Source organism: Rhinolophus ferrumequinum, chromosome 9 (assembly GCF_004115265.2).
Source record: "Rhinolophus ferrumequinum isolate MPI-CBG mRhiFer1 chromosome 9, mRhiFer1_v1.p, whole genome shotgun sequence".
NCBI lineage: Eukaryota > Metazoa > Chordata > Mammalia > Chiroptera > Rhinolophidae > Rhinolophus > Rhinolophus ferrumequinum.
This window is the reverse complement of record NC_046292.1, coordinates 38,052,362-38,076,398: the sequence shown is the minus strand read 5'-3', so window position 1 is coordinate 38,076,398 and position 24,037 is coordinate 38,052,362. Positions and strand designations below refer to the sequence as shown.

Below are 24,037 nucleotides of genomic sequence, written 5' to 3'. Positions count from 1 at the left end.
AATTTGCAAAATATGTGGGAGCACACAGCTTGTGAGGGCTCTCCAGTTCTTGGGGAGTGGGCAAGTGAACCCAGAGGAGCAAAGGTGTCAAGGCCAGTGGTACGAAGTGCAGCTGAACCTATGGACTGACGCCGTGAACCCAATAGTCCTGAGCCAAAACACTGCTTTGACCAGCCTGGCTCTCAAGTAAATGCAGGCATCTCTGTTAGCTGGTGTCACTTTATATTCCAGGGCCAGACGGAACTGGAGAGGTCAGCAGTCCAGTTCTGGCACGAATCTACTCTATAAAACACTGACCAGAGGGTCATTAGGTCTTTGCTCACTTGTTGTGATGGGGCAGCCTCCTCGCATCAGGGAAGTCAGTCTGAAAGTTCTTAGGCTGTCAGCTCCCTGTGGCTCCTGCTGGTCCTGGTTTGTCCCCTTTATGATCACACTTCGTATTCTGCCCCCGACAGCTCTGTGGAGATGTGAAGACAACAGTCATGGGCCTGGTTCCCTGGGTCTGAAGATCCCGTACAGTGGACAGAGTTAGGTCATGAGGGCGTTCTCATGCCTTCACATTAGTGAACCTACCATTTGGAAAACCTGTTACGAGAGACCTTATTTCTCCAGTGTTCTGCTCAAGTCTGGAATTCTTTGGAAGTAAAAATACCATTTTTCTGAATTGCTCACTGGGAAAGGGTCTGCTCACCTTCAGGCTGAATGTGGGGCACGAGGAAGGGGATCCTGGCTTCTGGTAAAGGTGGCTGTGTCCGAGGGTGATGAAGAAGTACCAACCTTGTACCCTTGTGTTTCCTCAAGTCCCCTGTGTTCCTGGCCCCTGGGCCTGTTTTTTGCACCTGACAAAACAGGGCTTCTTTGCCCTTCCCTCAGCCAGCAGGTCCACCCACTGGGTCTAATCCACTGCCCAGCCTGGAAGCGTCAGGCTGGGTAAGCAGCCTTTCTGGTTTTTACTCTCTTTACCAGCTGGTGTGTGTTAAGCTCATAGATAAACACTAACAGGTCCTCAAGGTTGTATTTTAAATTATTTTCAGGAGGTAGAGAAACCTAAATAATGATTAACATTAAAGGAAAAAGTAGATTATGTCAACAGATGCAGAAAAAGTATTCAGTAAAATTCAATGACCATTTAACAGCAAAAACAACCACAGAAACTTAGCAAACTAGGAATAGAAAGGAACTACCCTCACTTCCTAAAGGAAATCTACAGAAAACCTAGAGCAGATGAGATGTTGGAAGTATTCAAGATGAGGGGGAGGAGAGGATACCGTCAATCACTCTTACTGTGCTTTAGGGTCCCACACTGAAAAGACAATAAAAAGGATTTAAAAGAAAGAAACCATTTTTCACAGATTATGATTTTCCACTTAGAAAGTGCAAAAACATTAAGTGCTGGATTTAACATCAATATACAGCAATCAAATGCATTTCAGTACACTGGCAACATGTAAAATATAATTCAAGAAAGTACCATTTAAAATAGCAACAAAAATATGCACCCAAAAGTAACTAGAAATTAAATCTATCAAAGAGGTTCATGCCCTTAATAGAGAACATTATTAAACTTGACTGAAAGGTGTTAAAGCGTAAATAAATGGAAATCTGTACTGTTAGTAATGGATAGGAAGGCTTGATGTTATAAAGACGATCATTAACAAATATTTCTAAAACTTGAAATGTCAACTTTTTTTAACTTGATTCTGAAATCTGTATGATACGACAGATGGGAGACTTCCTCTACCAGCTATCACGATGTAGTCATAAAGCAGTGACAATGACGCCAGCGTGGTTTTGGCACTGTGATACTAATCGGCCACCGGGACCGTAGACAAACTCGTGTGTGTATAGAAATTGGTTAAGACAGGCGCTGGTGCAGATCAGTGGGAAAAGGATGAACTTGTTGAATGGTGCTGAGGCAACTGTTTAACTTTGTGCAATAAAACTGGGATCCTGTTGCACTCTGGCGCACAAGCCTATTCCAAAGTTAGTTATCTTGAGTGCTTTGGTGCAACAGTGTGTTGGGGTAGAAGAGCCCTGAGCCCACTGTTTGACTCACTGTAAACCCCTGTGCAAGTACTTTTCCTCTCAGGATCCCATTTTCTTCATCTAAAAATAAGGGAGGGCACTTTAGCTCTGACATTGTTACTCCATGAGATGAGTCAAAATGGTAGTGGCATGTCTGAGCCCTGGGTCCACACTCCAGGACAGCAGTCTCCTGTCCAATTAATAGAAGTTACAGCTACTAGAAGTGGGGACAGCTACTAGAAGTGGAAGACGAAGAGTGGATGAACATGCTATAATGGTTACAGCTAATCCTCATTACATCACCATGTTCTAGAAATTATCCTCATTTTACAAAGAGGAACTCACAGACCAGAGAGGCAAAAGAACTTGCCCGTGGTCATAAAGTGAGGACATGGTGGAACCAGGAGTTCAGGTATTCCTGATCATGGCTTCATGAACGAGAACAGCATCATGTTTTTATGTGCACTGGTAGCCATCAAATGTCTGGTCAAACATGGAGTACAGAGAACCTGGTACCCGTTGGGTATTCATTAAATAATTTCTGAGTGAAGGATGGGTGGAATCAGCTAAGAAGATATGCAGGCATGTTTATATGACCTGTAAGGAGGATGAAATGAGATAAGGCATTGGAAATGCTTGGCAACTGGCTCAAACCAAAATAACAGTTGTCCAGTGACTCAATCAATGGGCAAGCCACGAGGAATGCAGGTAAAATTAAAAATCTTTCTTTTTCAAAAAAATACCCTTTCATGTTACAGCAGTGTTCTAACAGTAAATTGTAAAACTCTGTGTTCACATCACTCAATGGAGAAGTTTCAAATGCAAAATGTACAGTAATTGCTTCTACATTAGGCCATAATTAGCACGAGATTCAACTGGTTAAAACAAATACACACCAATTATAAATCTTCGTTTGGCTGGAAGAATAGTAAAATGGCACTCCCTACATCCATGGGAATAACCTTGATTGCAGCAGGACTATCAGAATCAGGCATCTGCAGTTTACCTCTTAGAAAAATGAGGATTTTTAAGATGTCCCAGGAGAGGCAAGTTTATAGAGAGGATGAAACAGCGTTTCCCACCATCATTAGAAGAGCCAGGAGTCAATGGGAACTTACTGTTACCTGAACTTACTGTTGGAAAGTTCTTTGTGGGGATTAGAAAATTATGTTAAAAAAAAAAAGAGAGGAACTATCTCCAAGCAACAATTTTATTTTCTGCCTCAACAATAAATACACCTGAGTTATTTTTCCAAATCCCACTTCCTGATCAAATGTCCTTAAAATTGAAATGTCACATTAGCCATGGTCTAGTCCCACTCGGAAATTATATGTGGTTTTAAAACCATGAATTTAAAGCTCAAGCTTTACAGCACAGTGATCAGGCACCTCATGATTAGTTGCATTAATCACAGAATAGCACCTATTAGCTACACAAGCCTCAATTTTCGTGTCAATGAAGCAATGGAGGCTTTTAACCCAACCAGAAGCTAAGTTTTGATAGATTTGCCTTCTATGGCATCAAACATATCTTCTAAGGCCTTCTCCACACACTGGAGAAACTCCCGGGCATTGCGGCCTGGGTAGGAGGAGACATTGCACCCTATCCAGTTGTCATGAACAGCATACCCGATGCCAAAGCCATTAGGGACCACAGGGGCAAAGCCGCCGACATTCACTGCCGGGCTGCTCAGTGTGCTCGTGGACAGGATGTTGTGGTTTATCTGCCCATATGCAGGGTCCAGGAATAGCTCAGGCAGGACAATCCCTCTGGCCGCCGCCAGGTATCGCAGAGCAAATAAGTGTCGGTCAAAGCCCTGGCCTGTCAGACAAAACGAAAAGCCAGAGTCTCAGAATCTCAGAACTGAAAGGGACCTTAGTAAAACCCCCCACCCATGTAGGAGTCCCCTTCACAGCGTCCTTGAGAATGGAAAAAGGGACTGTCTACCTCTGCATGCACACCTCCAGCTCCCTAACCTCTGGGCAGTTCATTCTAGAATATTTCTTTTAAAAAGCTGTTCAATGGTTGAAGTAAAAATGAGCCTAAAATGAAAGCATGGTTTTTAAAAGTCTGAAACTAAATCAGTTTAGTCAAATACAGTGTTTCCCCAAAAATAAGGCCTACCCGGACCATCAGCTCTAATGCGCCTTTTGGAGCAAAAATTAATATAAGACCCGGACATGCATAAGACGGGGTCTTAAGACACTGGAGAAACTCCAGTGTCTTCTTTTTGCTCCAAAAGACGCCCTAGAGCTGATGGTCTGGCTAGGTCTTATTTTCAGGGAAACACGGTAGTCAAGAAAAGCACGTGAAAAGAGCTATGGACTCAAAAACTAAGATAAAACCCAAAGTCCAAGTCAAGTGTAAATGACAACATTGAGTCAGTGGAACGAAATGGAAAGGGTTCTAATTTCAGCTTTACTGCTAATTTGCTGTGTAACTCTGGGAGAGAGGCCTCAGCTACCCACCTATAAAATAGGGAAGGATGAGACCAGAATGTCTTGGAGGTCCCTTTCAGTTCCAGGACTTTGGCTACATGAAAGGATTGGACTGTGTGATCCTCTAGGTCCTTTCCAGGTCTTGAATTTTACCACAAAGAGGCAAAGAAGAATGACACTTAGATTTGGGAAGAGCTTCTGAGATGGCCTATATACAGGGAGCCAACACACTGTATCTGAGGTGAAGTAAGAGGGGCTGCAGGCTTAGAAATCCTAAATTGTCAAAACAGTCTGATGACCAATAAATAATAAAGAATCGTGTGTCACAACTGAAAGTGACCTTCAATGAGGATGAAATTAGATGCATTTTCCCATCCTTGCTTAGGAGAGAACATTCTGATCCCTAGTGGCTCATCTGGCTGTTCAGACTATTAAGCAGAAAAAAATAATCACCTGGGAGTTGGCAGATAGATTAAACCTAGTGACGGGGTGGAAATCAGATATGGGTAGAATATTACCGAGGCTTCCCCTTGTGCTGGGGGCAATGAGACCCAAGGGCCTGCTCCCCACCCCGTCTCACCCATTGCTGCTTCTTTGGTCAGCTGGTTGTGGTATTTGGAGCACTCGGCCATCATCTGCTGAAGCTCTCCAGCACTGTGCTTGGAGGGCTCTCTGACAAAGGCCTCGGAGCACCTCTTTGTGAAGATGGAGGCAGGGCGGATGGTCTCGGTGCGGCCGTGCTTGAACGCTGCAGTGCTGCAGGACTCGTAGGTGGCCACGGTCCCCCCATACTGCCGCATAAAGGCCATCTGGAAGGCCAGCTGGGCCACCGAGTCTGGGCTCAGCTTCTGCTTCTTCAAGAATTCTTTGCCTCCTCTGTGAAACTGGATAAAGTCAATGGTGAGGGTTTTCATGGTGGCATCAAACTTTTCCTTGGCAGCACTGATGCCAGCCTTTAAGGCATCGTTCAGCTTGAAGGTGAGTTTCTGTACAGCAGCAGAAGAGTCAGTGCTGGCCGGCTGGCTCTGCGGAGCAATGGCAGGGGCCTGAGTGCTGTCCTTGAATACTTCATTGAAAAACCTGAGTACTGCAACGCCGTCGCCCCAAGCATGCTCAAAGTGGACAGCAGCAGTGCCATCCTTGGCTATAATGAGATTAAAGGATTTATCATACCAGCGGTTTGTGCCGTCACCGTGCAGCATGTTGTGGGACAAGTGGACAAGGTCCTTAATGGGGAAGTCATCTAGGCAGAGACAGAACACAGCAGAGTCCACTTTCCTTAGGGCCTCCTCATTGCCCCCACTCACCAGCTTCTGCCTGAGCTCTGCCCAGACATCTCGGTTCTCACTGGTCAGATATGCCAGTGGAAACTCGGGGGCAGGGCTATTGTCTGAGAGAATGTACTTCAGATGAGCCTGAATTTCAGAGGCGCTCACAATGTTCCCATCTTGATCCAGGACATCAAAGACATAGAAGTGTCCTTTTCTTAGGACCAGGAGGTGTCTGGCCTTATCATCAGTGAAAAGTTCATCCTGACTGGGCCTAGGCAAACGAGTTGAATTGAAAAGGCGAAAATACTGGGACATATCCAGGGGATATGCATTGACCAAGTAGGCACCATACCAAGACAGAGAGGAAGGCACAAAGCGTATGAGTCTCTTGAAGGTATCAGTGTCACTTTTGGCAGGGTTCAAGTGAAACACTTCTGGCTCCAAAAGGCCAGCCCGGAGTGTCTTCAGAAACCGGATGGCAGAAACAGTCATGTTGGTCGCTCGGGTGAGCTGGTCATTATACTCAGACTTTGGATCGGGATTGAATGCCATAAATGGATTAAAGTTCAGGACAACGGAGTCTCGAGCGGTTAAGTACATATCAAACCAGGGGCCTAAAATATAAAAATAACATAAATGCAGAAGAAATGGCATCAACCACCAGAGGGTGGACTTTCCTGATTGTATTTTTGCTCTGCAAAAATTCATGTTACATAAACAGGATTATACAATGTGGTCTTTTGCAACTGGCTTCTATCACTTAACAATAATGTTTTTGTGGTTCATCCATGCTGTAGCATGTATCAGTTCTTCATTCCTTTTTATTGCTGAATAATGTTCCACTATATATGTATACCACATTTTGTTTATCCATTCATGAGTTGATGGACATTTGGGTTGCTTCCACTTTTTGGCTATTATGAATAATGCTGGTATGCACAAGTTTTATGTGGATGTAGACATATGTTCTCAATTCTCTTGGGGATATAGCTAGGAGTGGAATTACTAGGTCATGTGGTAAGTGTATGTTTAACCTTTTGAGGAACTACTAGGGTGTTTTCCAATGTGGTTGCACCATTACCACCAGCAGTGAATGAGGATTCCAATTTCTCCACATCCTCGGCAACATTTATTATTGTTATTGTCTGTCTTTTTGGTTGGAGCCATTCTGGTGGGTAACCATCATTGTGGTTTTGATTTGCATTTCCCTAATGTTTATTAATTGCCTTTTCTTCTTCATTCTGTTTCCTTTCTTGACTCTTAAAGGAATAAAATACAATAATATCTCACTTGCATTCATGCTAAAACATAATAGTTGTTTATTCTCATCCCATCTCCTTAGGTTTCTCTTGCTTCGTCTCCCTTCAGGGACAACATTCATACTTGACTGTCTCCCTAATATGGGGAAAAGTCTTCTGTGTACTATGTACATTTGTGTACTCCCTCTTTTAGGAAATGTTCGTAAAGCAGTTAAAAATAACTATCTGTGCATGTGGACCACTCAAACTAGTCCTCTGCATTCCTGTGGATGATTTGCTTGTAAAAATTCCAGAAGCAGTGTTTTATCAGAAAATATGTCTTCAAGTGTGGTTCCTGCCAGGATTAGCAAGCATGGATGAACTATACAAATAAGGAGGACCGTCTTCCATTAGGGGAAATAATTTTCACATGTAAAGCACGGGAGAAAGGATTAATGGACACAAATTCATCTACTATTCATTTGTTGGTCCATTTATTCCTTGAGAATCAGCGCTGTGCCAGGCCCTGGTCCAGGGGATATAGACAGGAGCAGACATGGACTTTGATTTGGAAGAACTCTGCTGAAGGAGACAAACAGTTTAAAACATAATACAATGCACTAAAATAGTAAGAGAATAAAAGTATGGGGGAGGGTAAGATATATTTGATGAAAACAAAGACATGAATTTATGCCTCTGATTCCTTCCGTAAGAATTTTAAAGACACATAAACCAATAAGGCAAAGAGAATGAGAAAGGAGAAAAGAGAAAAAGAGTGAATATCGGAAATTGAAAAACATGAAGGTGGGGCTGGCCCGGTGGCTCAGGCAGTTAGAGCTCCGTGCTCCTAACTCCGAAGGCTGCCGGTTCGATTCCCACATGGGCCAGTGGGCTCTCAACCACAAGGCTGCCGGTTCAATTCCTCGAGTCCTGCATGGGATGGTGGGCAGCGCCCCCGCAACTAAAATTGAACATGGCACCTTGAGCTGAGCTGCCGCTGAGCTCCCGGATGGCTCAGTTGTTTGGAGTGTGTCCTCTCAACCACAAGGTTGCCGGTTCGACTCCTGCAAGGGATGGTGGGCTGCACCCCCTACAACTAGCAACGGGCAACTGGACCTGGAGCTGAGCTGCGCCCTCCACAACTAAGACTGAAAGGACAACAACTTGAAGCTGAACGGCACCCTTCACAACTAAGATTGAAAGGACAACAACTTGACTTGGAAAAAAGTCCTGGAAGTACACACTGTTCCCCAATAAAGTCCTGTTCTCCTTCCCTGAAAAAAACAAACAAACAAACGAAAAAACATTGAGGTATCTGGTAATGACTAAAACAGGCTCAAGAAAGCCATCCCTAAGCTGGCAGCAGAGAAAGCCAAGAAATAATATGATTTACACAGCAGAACCCCCAGAGGGCTCAGGAATTGGCAGCCTAAATAGATGTGGTTGAAAAAGACTATTTAATTAGACCCCTACTCCCACCCTCCACATATCCTCCCACTCCAGTAGCAGATTTAAGTTTTATTCCCTGGAGAAAGTAAAATTAGGGGACAGAAATCACACTTGAGATCTCAAGCCTTTTTCCCGTATCCCACTCCTACAACACTAGACCAGGAAAATACCTTTTGGTAGTTTACTGGAAAAGCCTTTCCTGGGAGCCTAACCCACAGACACTAACATTAGCGACACCCAAGGAAATGGTTTAGCCAGACCACATTAGTGAAGCTGTGACTGACAAACCCCACCTTTGTCCACAAAGCTTCCAACAGCTTTTTAAGATCTCATTCATATCCAAGACAAGAGAGAAGGATTATGAAGCATCTGAAGAAAGGGGGCAAAATAAACAAGAAAAAGCAACTGGAGACAGGCTATGAAGAAAGATGAAAACTTAAAAAAAAATCACCAGATAAACTATTAAGGAGACAGAAAGCTAAACATAAGCAAGCATAAAATAATTCTTAACTTCAGAGAAAACAAAAATTTCATATGGGAAAGGATAAACGATCCCAATGCGCTACACAACTCAGCTGACAATAGCATTTATATGATCATAATAGTGTTAACACTAAATACTGAGTTAACCAAAATTACAAATAACTACACTGTGAAAATGAGGGGATAGGAAATGTGCATGTTCTGTAGTGAGATGTCAATAGATAATGCCTAAAACTAAAAAGGTTAAGATGCAGCAATGCAAGTAATTTAGAGAATGAGGACATGTATCAAAAGAATTAGATAGCTGAAAGTGAAAAGCAGGAAATTAGGGAAGAGTCAAGAATTTGCTGTTTTTCCTAACAAGCCTGACAGAACTATTTGATTCTTTAAACTGTGTGCATGTATAACTTTATAAAAAATATAAACTAAATTGAACGATGTGTTGTGGGAACAGAGGTGGAAGCAACCAACTCTAAATGGGAGGGAGAAGGACCGAAAGGTTTCATTCAAAATTCATGCTACCTGGGTCTTTTTTCTTTTCTTTTTTTTCATTGAGTATGTAATTGGCATAAAACATTATATTAGTTTCAAGTGTACAATATAATGATTCCATATTTGTATATTGTAATATTGTGAAATGATCACCACAATAAGTCTAAACATCTATCACCATATATAGTTACAAAATTTATTTTTCTTATGAGAATTTTTAAGATCTATACTCTTAGAAACTTTCAAACATACAATACAGTATTATTAACTATGGTCACCCCAATATATATTACATCCCCATAACTTATTTATTTTATAACCGGAAGTTTGTACCTTTCGACCTCCTTCACCCATTCCACACCCCTGCGCCTCTGGGTCTTAAAGGAAGAATTTTCCAGGTAAAAAATGGCAGTGAAAACAACATGGATAAGAACACAGAGGAATGAAAGACTAATGGATTGAGGGAACAATGAGTCATTCAGTTTTGTTGAAGCATGAAGGGTGTCAGGGAGAATGGTAAGAAATAACGCTGGAGAGGGCAGTTAGGCCAGACTGTGAAGGATCTAGAATGATATACACAAGACATGGGACTTAATCCTGCATCCTTTTCAGACAGAACCAACGATTAGGTTCTGTCTTGATCCTGCTTACAGAGGAAGCAAGCCATTACTCAAGCATGGATTCCAGTCAACACCCTAGTGGAGGAGGAACTCACTCAGCCTTAATGTTTACCTGGGAAGAGAAGATGAGACATTACTTCAATGCTTGTCCCATCAAAAACACTTTAGAGAACAAAACAGGTGAGAGATGCCTTACTTTCCATTATGGAGGGCTCTGGGAAAAATTACACCCACAGCCCAGCCTTCTCACCTGAAATGTAGCTCGTATGTTTATTCTGCTTGTCCCGAGCAACCAGCTGCTCGTGCAGTTCTTTTCCAATCCCATTTTCAAAACTCTTGCAAAATTGTTCTGTTTTCCTGAAATGTTCAAGAAAAGACAGAATCAAATCATGGCAGAAAATGATTTTTAGATTCATGGCCAAAAACACGTACACAGAGCTCTGAGTTCCCAACATTATATCCCTAAAACCTGGGATTCAGATCAGAAAGTACCTCTTATCAGAACGGGAATCAATCTAAAATGGATAAATCTAGGATATCTTCTTAAGATGACTGACTAGGAAGATCAATCAACATCTTATAAAACAATTTGTAATCAAAGAGGCAAGTTGGCGTGGAAAAAAGAATATAAGCTTTGGAGTCAAAAAGAGCCATGTTTGAATTCCAGCTCTGTCACTTTCAAACTGTGTGACTTTGGACAAGTTACTTGATCTGAGTCTTAGTTTCCTATGTGTAAAACAGAGGTAATATACCACCTTAAAAGATTAAAACACATTTATAGAGCTAAGGATTTAGGATAGTTTGAAACATAATACTTAATAACTTGTAGCTATTAAAGTATTACCATATCAAGAGAAGCTTCAAGTAACTAATAAGGAATATTTACAAGCAGAAGACCAGATTGCAAACAATTCATCTATGTTTTTCCATGACTGTCCAGTGAAGGACTCTGTGATTCTAATGACAATGCCAGTTATCTGCACAAAAAATTCCCATTACGAAAAAGAGTACTACACTAGGACATAAGAGCTTAATGCAATGCGCTTTTTGACAATATGCAGTATTCTTTTCCAATTCATTGCTGTATTAGTTTCCTAGGACTGCCATAACAAAGTATCACAAACTGGATGACAAACCAACATAAATTTATTCTCTCAGTTCTGGAGGCTAGAAGTACAAAATCAAGGTGTTGACAGGACCATATTCTCTCTGAAAACCCTAGGGAGGAATCTAGCCCATGCCCTTCTCTTAGGTTTTGGTGTTGCCAGTTATCCTCGGCATTCCTTGGCTTGTTGATGTACTCCCTCCAATCTCTGCCCCATCATCACATGGCTGTCCCTGTGTCCCCTCTTCTTGTAAGGACACCAGTCACATTAGATTAAGGACCCATCCTATTCCCATCCATCATAACTAATTACATCTGTAACTACCTTATTTCTAAATAAGGTCACATACCAAGGTTCTAAAAAGAGCACGAATTTTGGGAGCACACTATCCAACCCAGTACGCAGGCTCACCAAGCAAACTTCTGGTCTGCCATATGCTCTCCTCAATGGACCTCCCTACCAAGAGCACATGCCTTCTGCAAATGACAAGCACCCGCTAACCTCCCAGGTACACCTGCCAAGATACAGTACAAATGTGGCATTCTGGCTGATAAACCATCGCCCCCTGAGTCTGGTTAGAGAGACTTGGTCAGCCCTTCATGAATGAAAATCTATTTCCTGAATTTACAAATGTAGAGACTAGGTTCCAGGTTCCTGGAGACCCAATCAAATCACAGATCTACCACTACTTGTCAGCCTCTGGAACCACCCAACTATGGTCATTCAGGGTTCTCAGCATTTACCTGAACTGCTCATCATCTAAGAGAGGCTTCTGTGCACTGAGGTATCTCCTTATGGTGTCTTCAAGTTTGGGGATAGGTAGCCTGAGGAGAAAGCAAGGTCAATGTAAGTAAGAGTGACAGTATGTGGAACAAGTTAATTAGCTTCACAACCCAAATTAATAAGCTGATTACTGGATAATTTCCATCCAAAAAAATTAACAATGGATAGCCACTGACAAATCAGAATTTATGGATTTACTAATATATGTATCAATGATAACTATATTTTTAAGTAAAATAACTTTTTAATGTATTAATGATGAATTTCATAAGTTAAATTAGTAAATATACTAACAGATTCAAAATCGGGAAGCAGAAGCTGCCTGAAGCCTTCCTGTTTCCTGGTCACAACTATAATACCTGTGCTAATCCTGTATTGACACTGAATTGAATTCTACCCTTAGTTTGAACAACTGCATTTTCCTCCCCAAGATATTTGAAAAAAAAAAAAGAAAGAAAGAAAGAAAGAAAGGAAAAAAAGTTCTATTTTTTAATTTTCTTGTGCATTTTACATCAGAGATTCATACAAAAGTCCAAGGGCCAGACAAATATGGGGTCAACCATCAAGCCACGCCCAGCCACGAGGACTCCTATGAGGAAGAACCAGCTCTTACCGTGTGCTTCCTTGCTCAGTATTACCTACCAGTAGAGTCCCAGTGATGGCTACGGTGATGAAGTTACTAGGCCACAGTGAAATGGAAACACATGGGACAGTATGGTGACGTGTACTTTGTTTTTCATGTCAATAATTTTATTAAAAGATATATCCCCTAGTACCAAAACTTATTTGGAGCTTGTTAGGCTACCTCTGCCTACTCAAAATTAACACTGATACAGTCAAAATATCTAAAAATAGCAGCCATTTAGGAACAATGGAAAGTTATCTATAAAATGCAGTTTAAAACCTTACTATAAGACATACTGTGGCTCTTCTGTTTATTTTCAATGCATGTTTATCCAAAACATGATGTAAAAAATGTGACTTATTTATAGCCTTTATGAACTTAGGCTGCACTGAGGAACCATTCATAATACTTTAACACTGTAGATCCCCTTACCCTCGTGGGCTCACACAGAAAACCCAAACATTACCTCAACTACCTCATCACTACAAAGTTAGCCACTCACTTTTCTCAAGACTTTTGTCTTGTCTCAAGACAGTAGGGACATTACTGGAAATTTACCTTCTTTTTAAACAAAATTCAAAATTAGAGGCAATGGCAGTTTTGTAAAAACAGTGCTTATTAAAAAGCTTCTGGAGTATTAACTCTAGCCTGAACTTACTTCAGTGGGGTAAAGTAAGTTTTCAGAGTGATGATTTATATTTTAGTTATTAATACAGTAGAAACTGAATTTTCTCAATGGCATTACAATTAGGCAGTACAGATTCTGTATAAAAATTTTTATCATGGACACAAAACCACCTGTTTTCTATAAAAAATATTAAAGATAACCTAATGACTATGCCAAACTTACCAGGTCTATATTTTTGTCTTATATAAAATGCTTTCAATGTAAATGCCAAATAGCAATATAGCCCACATCACTGCATTACCTAATACTTGGAGACGATGGCCACAGTTATAAAGTTATTGGTTCACAGTGAAATGAAAAAACAGGAACAGTACAGAAAGCTATTCACAAAGCTAAATTTGGTTAATTTAGAAGTCTGTCCTTAATTCTGAGACTGTCGGCCTTTTTTTGGATGGGGGATGGGAGTCATTAAAGGTCCTTTCTTTTAAGAAATACTGTTGGGAAAAAAAATGTTGATAACCATCAAATAAAGCCCTGATTAGTACCATTTTTCGATTTCTGTAAATCTCCCACTAGGCCCATTTCAAGCTATCAACATGAAGTCACTGAATGTGGAGCTGGGAGGAAATGCACAGGTGGCTCATGATCGTGGTGATGTACAGAGAGGGACACTCACTGCTCATTGGGCTTCTTCCTCTGAAACCTCTAACCTCCACTGGCAGAAGGGCCAGCGCAGAATAGGTACTTACTACATGTATGACGAATGAATTAGTTGACTGCTCCTTCCTTTAGCCCCCCACCCCTGCCAGGACGCTGCGTTCTCCTCTATCGCATTTAGTGGTATTGAATGTATTCATGCCTCTTTCCCCCATCAGATTGCAGGCTGTGAGATCCTTAAAGGATGTAGAAAACAGAATTAGAAATTCTCTCCTCCTGCCCTGTTGGTTTTGACATCATCTTCTAAGTCTCTTTTTCCTCATTATGTCCTCTTGCCCTAAACGTGCATGTTTTCCTCTGCCCTCTTCTGACTGTATCCTCTGACAGTAAGCGTCTCTGCTCTGACACATACAGGCTCCTCCAAGCAGGTACTGAGAGAGAAAATTGAGTATAAGGGAGTATGATCCTGCCAACTGTAGATTTATTCTTTGTTTTAGGGCAATGTGGTATTCTGGAAAAGCATAAGCTTTGAAGCCCGACAAACCTGAATTCAAATTTTAAACAAGTCACTTTTCAGAAGGTAGATTAGTGGTTACCAGGAGTGGGAGGCGGGATAGGGAGTGACTGCTAATGAGTACGGGTGAGGCAGTAGATGCAAGGCTGTGCGAGCCAGTCATCTCACCTAAATAGGGGGATGATAATACCTTTCTCTCAGGACTGTTAAATACCCTCATATAAAGCACTTAGTACGAAGTCTGGCACATAGTAAGTACTCAGTAGATATTCACAAGTACTGTAACCGCTTTAAACAAACATTTGTTGCATATATAGGATGTGTTGAAGACAACTATTGTGTTGTGTGAGTGTGGAGGTGGGCGTGATAGTGCCTGAGTGAGTAAGGGAAGCTTCACAGAGAAGGTGACATTGAGTTGGATTTGAAGATCACCAAGTCAGAGGAACAAGGGAAGGACAGAGCAGAAGGCTGAAAATGCATGATATGTCCAGAAATTTGGAGGAACTTATTGTGGACCCAGACCAAAGGACAGAATCACCATTTGAGCCCTAAGTTATTAGAACTGGGCTGAAGTGTGTGTGTTTGGCGGGGGAGGAAACCACTATGTCTTTAAAAAGTATGTATCAGGTACCGTTTTAGACATAGTTGATCCACAACAAATATCAATGATATGTCTTTGTTTTTCTTTTAATCCCTAATCACTTTATGATAACTGGTGTTCAAGATACAATGGGTAGGTTCTCTAGAATTCAAATGGGAACCAGGTGAAGTCAGAGTTACTAAGATATGGAAAATAATAGGTAGAAATAGTAATGTTCTGGACCCCAAAAGCATGTCCTTCAGATAAATTGTCTTGACATCCAGGATTAGTTTATACCAATGATAACTATATTACGTAAAAATACGCAAGGCTTTTTAGCTGTGCTCTTGCAGAAAGAATTTTTATCTACTGAGTACTTACTATTGTAAGACTTTATACTAAGTGCTTTATATCAAAGTATTTCATTCTAGCAATCTTGAGACAAAGACAGTTTTACCAATCCCAATTTTTAGGTTAGATGACTTGCTCACAGCCATGCAGCAAGTAAGAAGTGGATTAAAAATCACCTCTGTCAAACTCCTGTCTCAGGATCTTAACACCATGAAATGGGGCTTTCCACTTACCACATTATATCTAAACTGTTTACCTGTCAAATCCCCTCACCCACTGCTATATGGTAAGCTCCTCACCATGACTGATTGGCCTCTAAATCCATGAGTAGGTAAGGGTGAGCCATAACTTTGTCTTCTCAGGACTTTCAGTTTTATATTCTGAGGTTAACTGTTCACTGTATAAAAATATAGCTCTTAAAAAATAACACCTAACGGAACTGTATACCTTAAAATTGTTAAAATGGTAAATTTTGTTATGTATATTTGACCACACGAATAAAGAACAAAGAAAAAAACAAAACATCTAAAAAACAAGCAAATGACAGTGCAAAGGTTCCTAGAAAAAAGTGAGTCCAGATCCAGTCAAGATGGCAGAGTAAATAAAGGCTGTACTTAGCTCCTCTCATGACCATATCAAAATTACAACAAAACAACAGAACAATCTTCACTGAAAATCATCTGAAGTCTAGCTGAACCGAAGCCCTACAACAAAGGACATACAGAAGAAGCCACCTAGAGACCGGTAGGAGGGGCAGAGACACGGAACAGGCTGGTCCCACACCTGCGTGTGACCATTCAAAATTGGGAACGATATCTCCGGAAGAGCGAGGGGTCCCAGACCCAAACCAGGCTCCCCAGCCCAGGGTCTCAGTGCTGGGGGGAGAAATCCCCATAACTTCTGGCTGTGAAAACCAGCACAGATTGTGGCTGAGTAAGACGGAGGGTGGCTGAGTAAGACGGAGGGTGGCTGCACTCCCAGATGGTCCTTTTAAAGGGCCCACACACAGACTTACTAACTGGTGGACTCACTCACTCTGAGCTCCAGTGGGAGCCAGGGACATACAGGGAGCAACTGAAGTGTCTGCTTCAGGACATGGGCTGGAGGGGCACATTTCCCCTGACGGAGGAGCTGGGGGAAGCCATTGTTTCTCTGTTAGGCCCTCCCATCTCCCAGTGTGCAGACACACGGCAGCGGCCGCCATATCTGAGTCTCCATCAACCTGGCTAAACCATTCATTCGCCCGGATTCCCTGAGACACCACCAAACCCAACTTTTGGGCCCACCCAAGCCATTTCCAGTGGCTTTTCCGAATAAACGGCTTGTCTTGGCTCATGCTGCAGACTTTACTAAAATTTCTCAAAGTTTCACAAAACCCAACATGCAGCTTCTGGCTTTCGTGTATCCCGTACCTTTGGCTGAGCAGTCCTAAGCTTCGCACTAGTGACAGCCAGCCGTGGTATGCAACTTGGCCTCTCGAGGCACCTGCAAGCCAGAACGGTCAGCAGCCATCTGTGGATTGCTCTGTGGCTCATGCCAGGTGGCCCTGGGAAGAGTACAGGCTGCAGTTGAACTTGGCTTTTGGTAGGGCCCCTTCCAGGAGGCCATGGGGCTGGCACACCCCATGGCCAGCTTCGGATCCAGCCAGACCATCATCTGGCTGCCTCTGGGGATGACACACCCAAAGGGCTGACTAGGTAGGCACCAGAGCCCTGCTAATGCGAATCCTGCTCCACAGGGTCAGACCCGGCACAACAGTTCCTCCATTATATTTACAGCCAGTCCTCACAACCAATCAGCCCAACGGTCAATCTCTCCTACTAAAGTGCAAACAGCAACCAAGGCTCAACTACAATAAGAGGGCACACACAACTCACACAAGTAACTCACCTGGAGTACCCGGCTCAGGTGACCGGGAAGACTGCGCCACCAAGCCCCACAGCACACCTACTACATAAGGTCACTCTACTAAGACTGAGAGGCATAGTAGTCCCACCCAATATATAGAAACAAACACAGAGAGGCAGCCAAAATGGGAAGACAAAGAAACATGTCCCAAATAAAAAAAACAGAACAAAGCTCCAGAAAAAGAACTAAACAAAATGGAGACAGGCCATCTACCAGATGCAGAGTTCAAGACACTGGTTATAATAATGCTCAATGATCTCAGAGAGAACTTCAAAGAGATAGGAAACATAAAAATAGGGATAGAAAACATAAAAAAGAACCAGTCAGAAATAAAGAATACAATAACTGAAATGAAGACTAGATTAGAGGGAATCAACAGATTACAGGAAGCAGAGGATCAAATCAGCAATTTAGAAGATAAGGTAGCAGAAAACACCCAATCAGAACAACAACAAAAAAAAGGATCCAAAAAAATAAGGATAGTTTACGGGGCAACATCTGGGACAACATCATGTGTACCAACATTCACATCATAGGGGTATCAGAAGAAGCGAGATAGCAAAGAATTGAAAACCTATTTGAAGAAATAATGATGGAAAACTTCCCTGACCTGGAAAAGGAAATAAATACACCAGCCCAGGATGCAGAGTGGCCCAAATAAGGTGAACCCAAAGAGGCCCACACCAAGACACATCATAATTAAAATGCCAAAGGTTAAAGTCAAAGAGAGAATGTTAAAAGCAGCAGGAGAAAAGTAGTTAGTTACCTAAATGGTAAGTCCCATAAGACTGTCAGTCAATTTCTCAACAGAAACTTTGCAGCCACAAGAGATTGGCATGAAATATTCAAAGTGATGAAAGGCAAGGACCTACTACCAAGATTACTCTACACAACAAAGCTATCACTTAGAATTGAAGGGCAGATAAAGAGCTTCCCAGACAAGAAAAAGCTAAAGGAGTTCAATACCAAACCAGAATTACAAGGAATCTTAGAAGCACTTCTCTAAGACAGAAAAAAAAAACAAAAAAACAGATCAAACATATGAATAATGGCAATAACTACATATCTATCATTAATTACTTATAATATAAATGGATTTAATACTCCAATCAAAAGACAGGTGGCTGAATGGATAAGTAAACAAGACCTTTACATATGCTGCCTACAAGCGACTCACTTAGGATTGAAAGACACACACAGATTGAAAATAAAGGGATGGAAAAAGAAACTTCATGAAAATGGAAATGAAAAACCAAATCTGGGGTAGCAATACTTATACCAGACAAAATAAACTTTAAAACAAAGACTATAACAAGAGACAGAGAAGGACCCAGTAATCCCACTTCAGGGTATTTATCCGAAGAAAGCCAAAATGCCACTTGCTCCTTCGAGGGGAGGTGTGCATCCATATGTTCAGTGCAGCATTGTTTACAAGGGCCAAGATTTGGAGGTAGCCTAGGTGTCCATCGTTGGAAGAAGGGATAAAGAGGAGGTGGTACATATATACAATGGAATATTGCTCAGCCATGGAAGGGAATGTGTTCTTGAAATCTGCGGTGGCATGGATGGACCTGGAGGGTATGGTGCTGAGTGGAGTGTCAGACAGAGAAAGACAGATGCAACTGATAACAAAATAAACAAGCAAACAAGACAGAAACAGAGAACATTTTCGTGGTTGCTGGACGGGAGTTTGCCGGTTGGTGAAAAAAGGGAAGGGATTAAGAGTACAAATTGGTTGTTACAAAGTAGTTGTGGGGATGTAGGGTATAACATAAGGAATACAGTCAATATTTTAATAACTATGTATGGTGTCAGATGGATACTAGATTTGTTGGGGTGACAGATGGGAGGAGATTGGGGGACAGGATAAAAAGAGGTGAAAGCATTAAGTACAAATTGGTAGTTACAATAGTCATGGGGATGTAAAGCATGGGGAATACAGTCAATAATATGGTAAAAAATATCTATAGTGCTAGGTGAGTACTAAATTAGTCAGGGGGATTACTTCTTAAATTATATAAATGTCTAATCACTATGCTGTACACCTAAAATTGATATAATATTGAATTGTACAAAACTGTAATTGAAAAATTTAAAAAGGGGGAGGAGGCGAAGGGTAATAAGAGGTTCAAATTTCCAGGTATAAAACAAGAAAGTCATGGGGATGTAATGTACAGCATAGGGAATATAATCAATAATATTATGATAGCATGGTACAGTGTCAGATGGTTGTTGGACTTATCATAGTGATCACTTCTTTAGGTATATAAATGTTGAATGATTATTGTGTACACCTGAAACTAATATAATATTGTATGTTAGCTATACTATTTTAATAAAAATCTTAAAAAAAAAAAAGTGAATCCAAGGCTACTTGGTCAATAGGTGGCAGTGATATGCTAGGAACGGGAAGAGGGAGGGAGGGAGGAAGGGATATCCAGTTGGACCACCTGATACAAAGGGACGAGTCCTTCCCCTTGCCAACTAATTAGGATAGTTCCCTATTTTTGGCATCTTATCTCATGTTGCCCTCACAATGGCTCAATGAAGTTAGTTCCATTCCTACCTTACAGGTAAGAACTGTAGCTCAAAGAATTTAACTGAATTGCCTGAAGTTACAGAGTGTAAGATCCAAACTCTGAAACTAAATACTACCAGGCTTCAAAACCAAGGCTTTTCACCAAGTGTGACATCAAAATCAGTGTCAAAGATAACACATTTTACCAGTTTAGGATCTCAGAGATAAAGAGAATCTCATTTTATCTAACTCCCACTTTACAGCTGAGGTAATGGAGGCCTGGGGGGAGGGGTAGTCCTTGTTTAAGGTTATACATGGGTGATGGATGATGACTCAGTGCTATTGTCTGTAGCTTCAGATTCCTACAGATTTTTTGCTGTGTGTTGGAGGAAATGATCTTGAATACCCTTCCCAGCTTCCCAATTCTAAAATGGAGAAAATCCCTCTGATCTTAAACCTGGGTGGAACCTAGGCCTGGCAGAAAGTCAAAGGCCATCTGCCTGCTGGGCTTGGCAAGTAAAGGCAGGTTCTGTCATTCTCACCTTTCCCCCACATACAGGCCGCTGGGCTTGGCAAGGGAAGGCAGGTTCTGTCATTCTCACCTTTCCCCCACACACAGGCCATCAAGGAGGAGGCAAGTCCAAGGCTTATCCCACAGGCACAAGATACTTTTTCTTCCTCTCTCCCTTCCTCCTGCCAAATTTAAACAGTGGGCTAGACAATCTCATTTTAATTTTAGATGTCTGCATTGTAATTTCTCAAGTATCACTTTGGATAATCTTCCTGAGACAGTGGCGGGGTGGGCAGTGATGACAGTGGGTTAAGGGGTTCCTGGATGTGGAGAAAAACAGCAACCTAATAGTTGGGGGTGATGCCTGTGATGGAATCTTGTTCTATTCATAGAGTAGGGAGCGCTGGCCTCCAGCCCCTGGACTGGGAGATCTCTGATGGCAGTTTGGAGAGAAAAGAAGTGAGAAGAATCTTGGAGACGCATGTAGAAGGTCACACCAGGAAGTAGCTGGTGAGTAGAGAAGGTAGTCTAGTTTTAGGGGGCGAATTTGGGGAAATTTCTAACATTGGAGAAAGGCGATCCTGCAGCTCAGATGAAGGCTGGGAGTTCAAAGGCTGGGAAAACTGGAAGCCGAATTAAGGAAAATACTGGGTGAGGGAAGGGGAGATGAAGCCGGGACTGTTTTCATAGGGGAAGTAGATTCCAGGTGAAGTGTTTTAGAAGTTGGGGGTAGCCAGCCTATGGCGAGGAGGAACAGACAGAATTTGGGTGGGCTCTGGATCTACTTTGAGGAAGAGTTTGGGAGGGTATTAAGAGTAGTATCTAGAATTCTGTGAGGGTGAGCTGAAGTTGCAGGGGGTAATGTGGGGTAGGGAGGATATTTTAGGGGGGCTGTTGAAGAAGGTTTGGTAGGGGTGAAAGGTTTCCAGATGAAGCCTAGGGTTAGAATGCTGAGGACCTGGGGGAAGGCAAGGTGAACACTTGAGTGTGCTTGGGAGACTGATGGGTGCTAAAAGAACAGTGTTGTTGGCATGGGGAGTGGGCGGAGGGTTCTGAGTAACAGGGGAAGACGGTGGAGTGTCGGGAGAAGTTGAGGGAGGGTAATTTATGTATCAGGAATTGGCCTGTCCATATTCTGGGCAGGAATGTAGGGGAGTCGTGAAAGCACTTCAGGGGACACCCTAATTGGAGGGGTTCGAGTGGTGTTGGAGATACCGTATGCAGGTTGGATATTTTTCAGGGAAAAATGTGACAGACTCTTAGGGTAACTGGTGGAAATGGAGTTATTGGAGAGTTTAAGAAGGGTTCAAGATGGAGAATCTGAGAGAGCAATGGGGCGTTCTGGAAGAGAATTTGCGCTTTCTGAGGTTCCTGTGCCAGGAGATTCTGAAAGTGACAGGACTTCAGACTGGGGGATTCGGCAGCGTCCCAGGTAGGGGTCTGGGGGCAGGAGCGGGCTCAGTAGAAGAGTCGTGACTGGAGTGAGGTTGGGACCGATCCTGGGCTGGCGGTGGGCAGCGGGGACCGGCAGGCCGGGCTCACCTGGGCAGGCTGTCCTGGTAGTGCATAGTGGGCACGATGCTGCGCTGCAGGTACTGGCCCGGCCCGGAGCCGGCGCTGAGGGGCCGACAGGGTGCTCCTGGGCCAACGGCAGGGCCCCGGGGCCAGGCGCGCAGCAGCAGGCGGGCCACCATCGTCCCGGGAGGCTGCGGCGGCAGAACGCCGGGAATAGGGAGTTTTAGCGTGGAAACCCAAGCCACGGCCCTCAGGGAGTCCTGACGCCGCGTCAGGAACTCCCTCCCACTTCGCGTCGTGCCGCAGAACCATTTCCGGCCCGCCAGCCCCGCCCACGGAAGGGCCGGCCCACAACCCCCCGCGGGCCTTGAGGATCCAGCCCCCCCTCCCCCCGGCAGTGCCACCGGTCTTTGCTGCTTACCCTTCAGCTCCCGAAGCATCGGGAAACGGAGCTCCGAAGCTGGTCCCTTTTCTTTGGGAGCAAGATAAAAACGAGTTGAAGAAAAAGAAAAGCCACAAAAAGCTTTTGGAATCATATAAGCCTAAATTTGATCCAGGCTCTGTGCCTGGGAGACCATAGGCAAAATTTTAAACCTATACTCCTTATCTGAGAAATAGAGACTATGATCATTCAGCGTACCTCCCACGATCCTGAATATAAAATTAGATAGTGAGTACAGTGCCTGGCGCTGTAGGCAATAAATGGTGGCGATTGTTGTTAGCAATCCGTGACGTTGGCGGAGAAGATATCTGACATGATTAACGCTTCACAGCTTCCCTGCGACCTCAACTGAGCCGGTGTTAGCGAAAATGTGTGCTGAAGCCGGAAAAATGGAGTCTCCCATCCAGCCACTTCTTTTGTGCAGAAAGCCCCTTTAGAGCAGGATCCCTTTTGCTTGAACATCCTTTCTCAGCTTGAACATTTGCAAAGACGGGAAGCTCACCTCTGGCTCTAGCTAGTCTTCCGTGCTCAGTGGACCACATGAGGCTGCCTATCACCACCACACATCACCTCCAAGGTTCCTTCCAACTCTGACTCTAAGATTATACAAGTTGAACAAAGATCCATCATCCCTCACCCATCACAAAACAAAACTACCATGTGCCAATCCCTGCTCTTAGCTTCATCTGAGGATTAAGCAGGCTCTGCTCCCATTTTGCAGAAGAAAGGGAGGTAGGTATCAAAAGACATAAAATCATGCTGTCTGGCTTGAGGTACAGAATTCCATTCTGGGAACAGCCTTCCCTTAGCTCCAGCTCTCAATCATGGCCCCCATTTTGTCTGTCCCATAACTGCCTAAGCAGTGCCAGAAGCTGGGGCACACCAGAAAGAGCACTGGACTGGGAGTCAGGAGACCTGAGTTTTGGTCTCAGCTCTGTCCTTATCTAGTTAGATAACCCCTGGTTGGACAGGTAGATCAATGGCCAGCTCTGACAACTGTTCAAGTGATGACTACAAATCCTTAAGAATTGAACATGAAACTCCAAAATGCTGAACATCTAATCTTCCTCCCTTGATACAGAACAGACAGAACTGACCCAAGTCTAAAACATCAATGCCAATTGCCTGCCATGTATAGGGCCAGAGGAAGAATATCAAATCCTTTCTGAAAAATATCATTCCACCAAATCCAGACAGTTTTCAAAGCTTGTAAACTGAAGCAACCATCAGGAGCTATGTAGAGCTAAGGGGATCAAAGGACCTGAGAGAAAGTGGAAGAGCAATTCTAGAGACAGAGGTCTAAGCAATAGTGCCCATCCAATATAACAGCTAAAAGGGCCTCAAAAGCTTTCTGTTAGTACATGGCTGATAGGAACAAACCTAACGGGAAGGTCGGTGTCCAAGGCCTTTTAATTCTGTCCAAGGCCCCCACCTGTTTCTCCACTTCCCATCATGTCACCCTAAGTACCCTATGCTATAGTAACACTTGCACTACTCAGCGTTCCCAGAATTTGTCCTTAGTCCATGCCTTTTTTTTTTTTTAAATCTGTCCCTCTGTCTGGAATGTTCTTTCTATGCATCTCTGCCTAGTACATTCTGACATCCTTCAAACCCCATTTCAAAACTTGTAACCTCTATGAAGTCTTCATTAACCTTCACCCTTCCTCCTTCCCACAAGAACAAATTCCTCCCTCTGATTCCACAGCACTTTTCATATTCCTTTAATGTTATATATGTAAAACATAATTATATTATGATTTATTTAATTATCAGTTCATCTCTCACAATAAACTTTGAGGCCCTCTAATGCAAGGAACCTTGTTTTCCTTTACATACCCAGATGTCTAACACAGGGCCTATCACCAATAGGTGCTTTCCTTCTT

At 42.9% G+C, this 24,037-nt stretch overlaps 1 protein-coding gene across 3 annotated transcripts; it reads right to left on the bottom strand.

Annotated features, from left to right (window-relative positions):
• Positions 1–147: 147 nt before the first annotated feature.
• On the bottom strand, positions 148–22,045 carry CPT2 (carnitine palmitoyltransferase 2). Of its 3 annotated transcripts, none has more exons than XM_033113993.1 (6): positions 21,740–22,004; positions 11,866–11,946; positions 10,267–10,373; positions 5,044–6,348; positions 3,654–3,846; positions 148–457 (listed from the first exon to the last, which is right to left on the bottom strand). In XM_033113993.1, exons 1-6 carry the CDS (start codon positions 21,889–21,891, stop codon positions 283–285), a joined length of 2,013 nt encoding a protein of 670 aa, XP_032969884.1. In that variant the 5' UTR covers positions 21,892–22,004; the 3' UTR covers positions 148–282. The 3 variants fall into 3 exon arrangements, with proteins under 3 accessions (XP_032969884.1, XP_032969886.1, XP_032969885.1); XM_033113995.1 differs by lacking the exon at positions 148–457 and adding an exon at positions 914–1,303; XM_033113994.1 differs by lacking the exon at positions 148–457 and having other exon boundaries at positions 3,222–3,846; positions 21,740–22,045.
• Positions 22,046–24,037: the final 1,992 nt, after the last annotated feature.

Excerpts from the sequence above, each read along its gene's own strand:
- CPT2 (XM_033113993.1), bottom strand. The coding sequence starts at position 21,891 with ATGGTGGCCCGCCTGCTGCTGCGCGCCTGGCCCCGGGGCCCTGCCGTT. Across the intron at positions 11,947-21,739 it reads TACCAGGACAGCCTGCCCAG|GCTACCTATCCCCAAACTTG; the intron begins GTGAGCCCGGCC and ends CTTTCTCCTCAG. Across the intron at positions 6,349-10,266 it reads ACATACGAGCTACATTTCAG|GCCCCTGGTTTGATATGTAC; the intron begins GTGAGAAGGCTG and ends TTTATATTTTAG.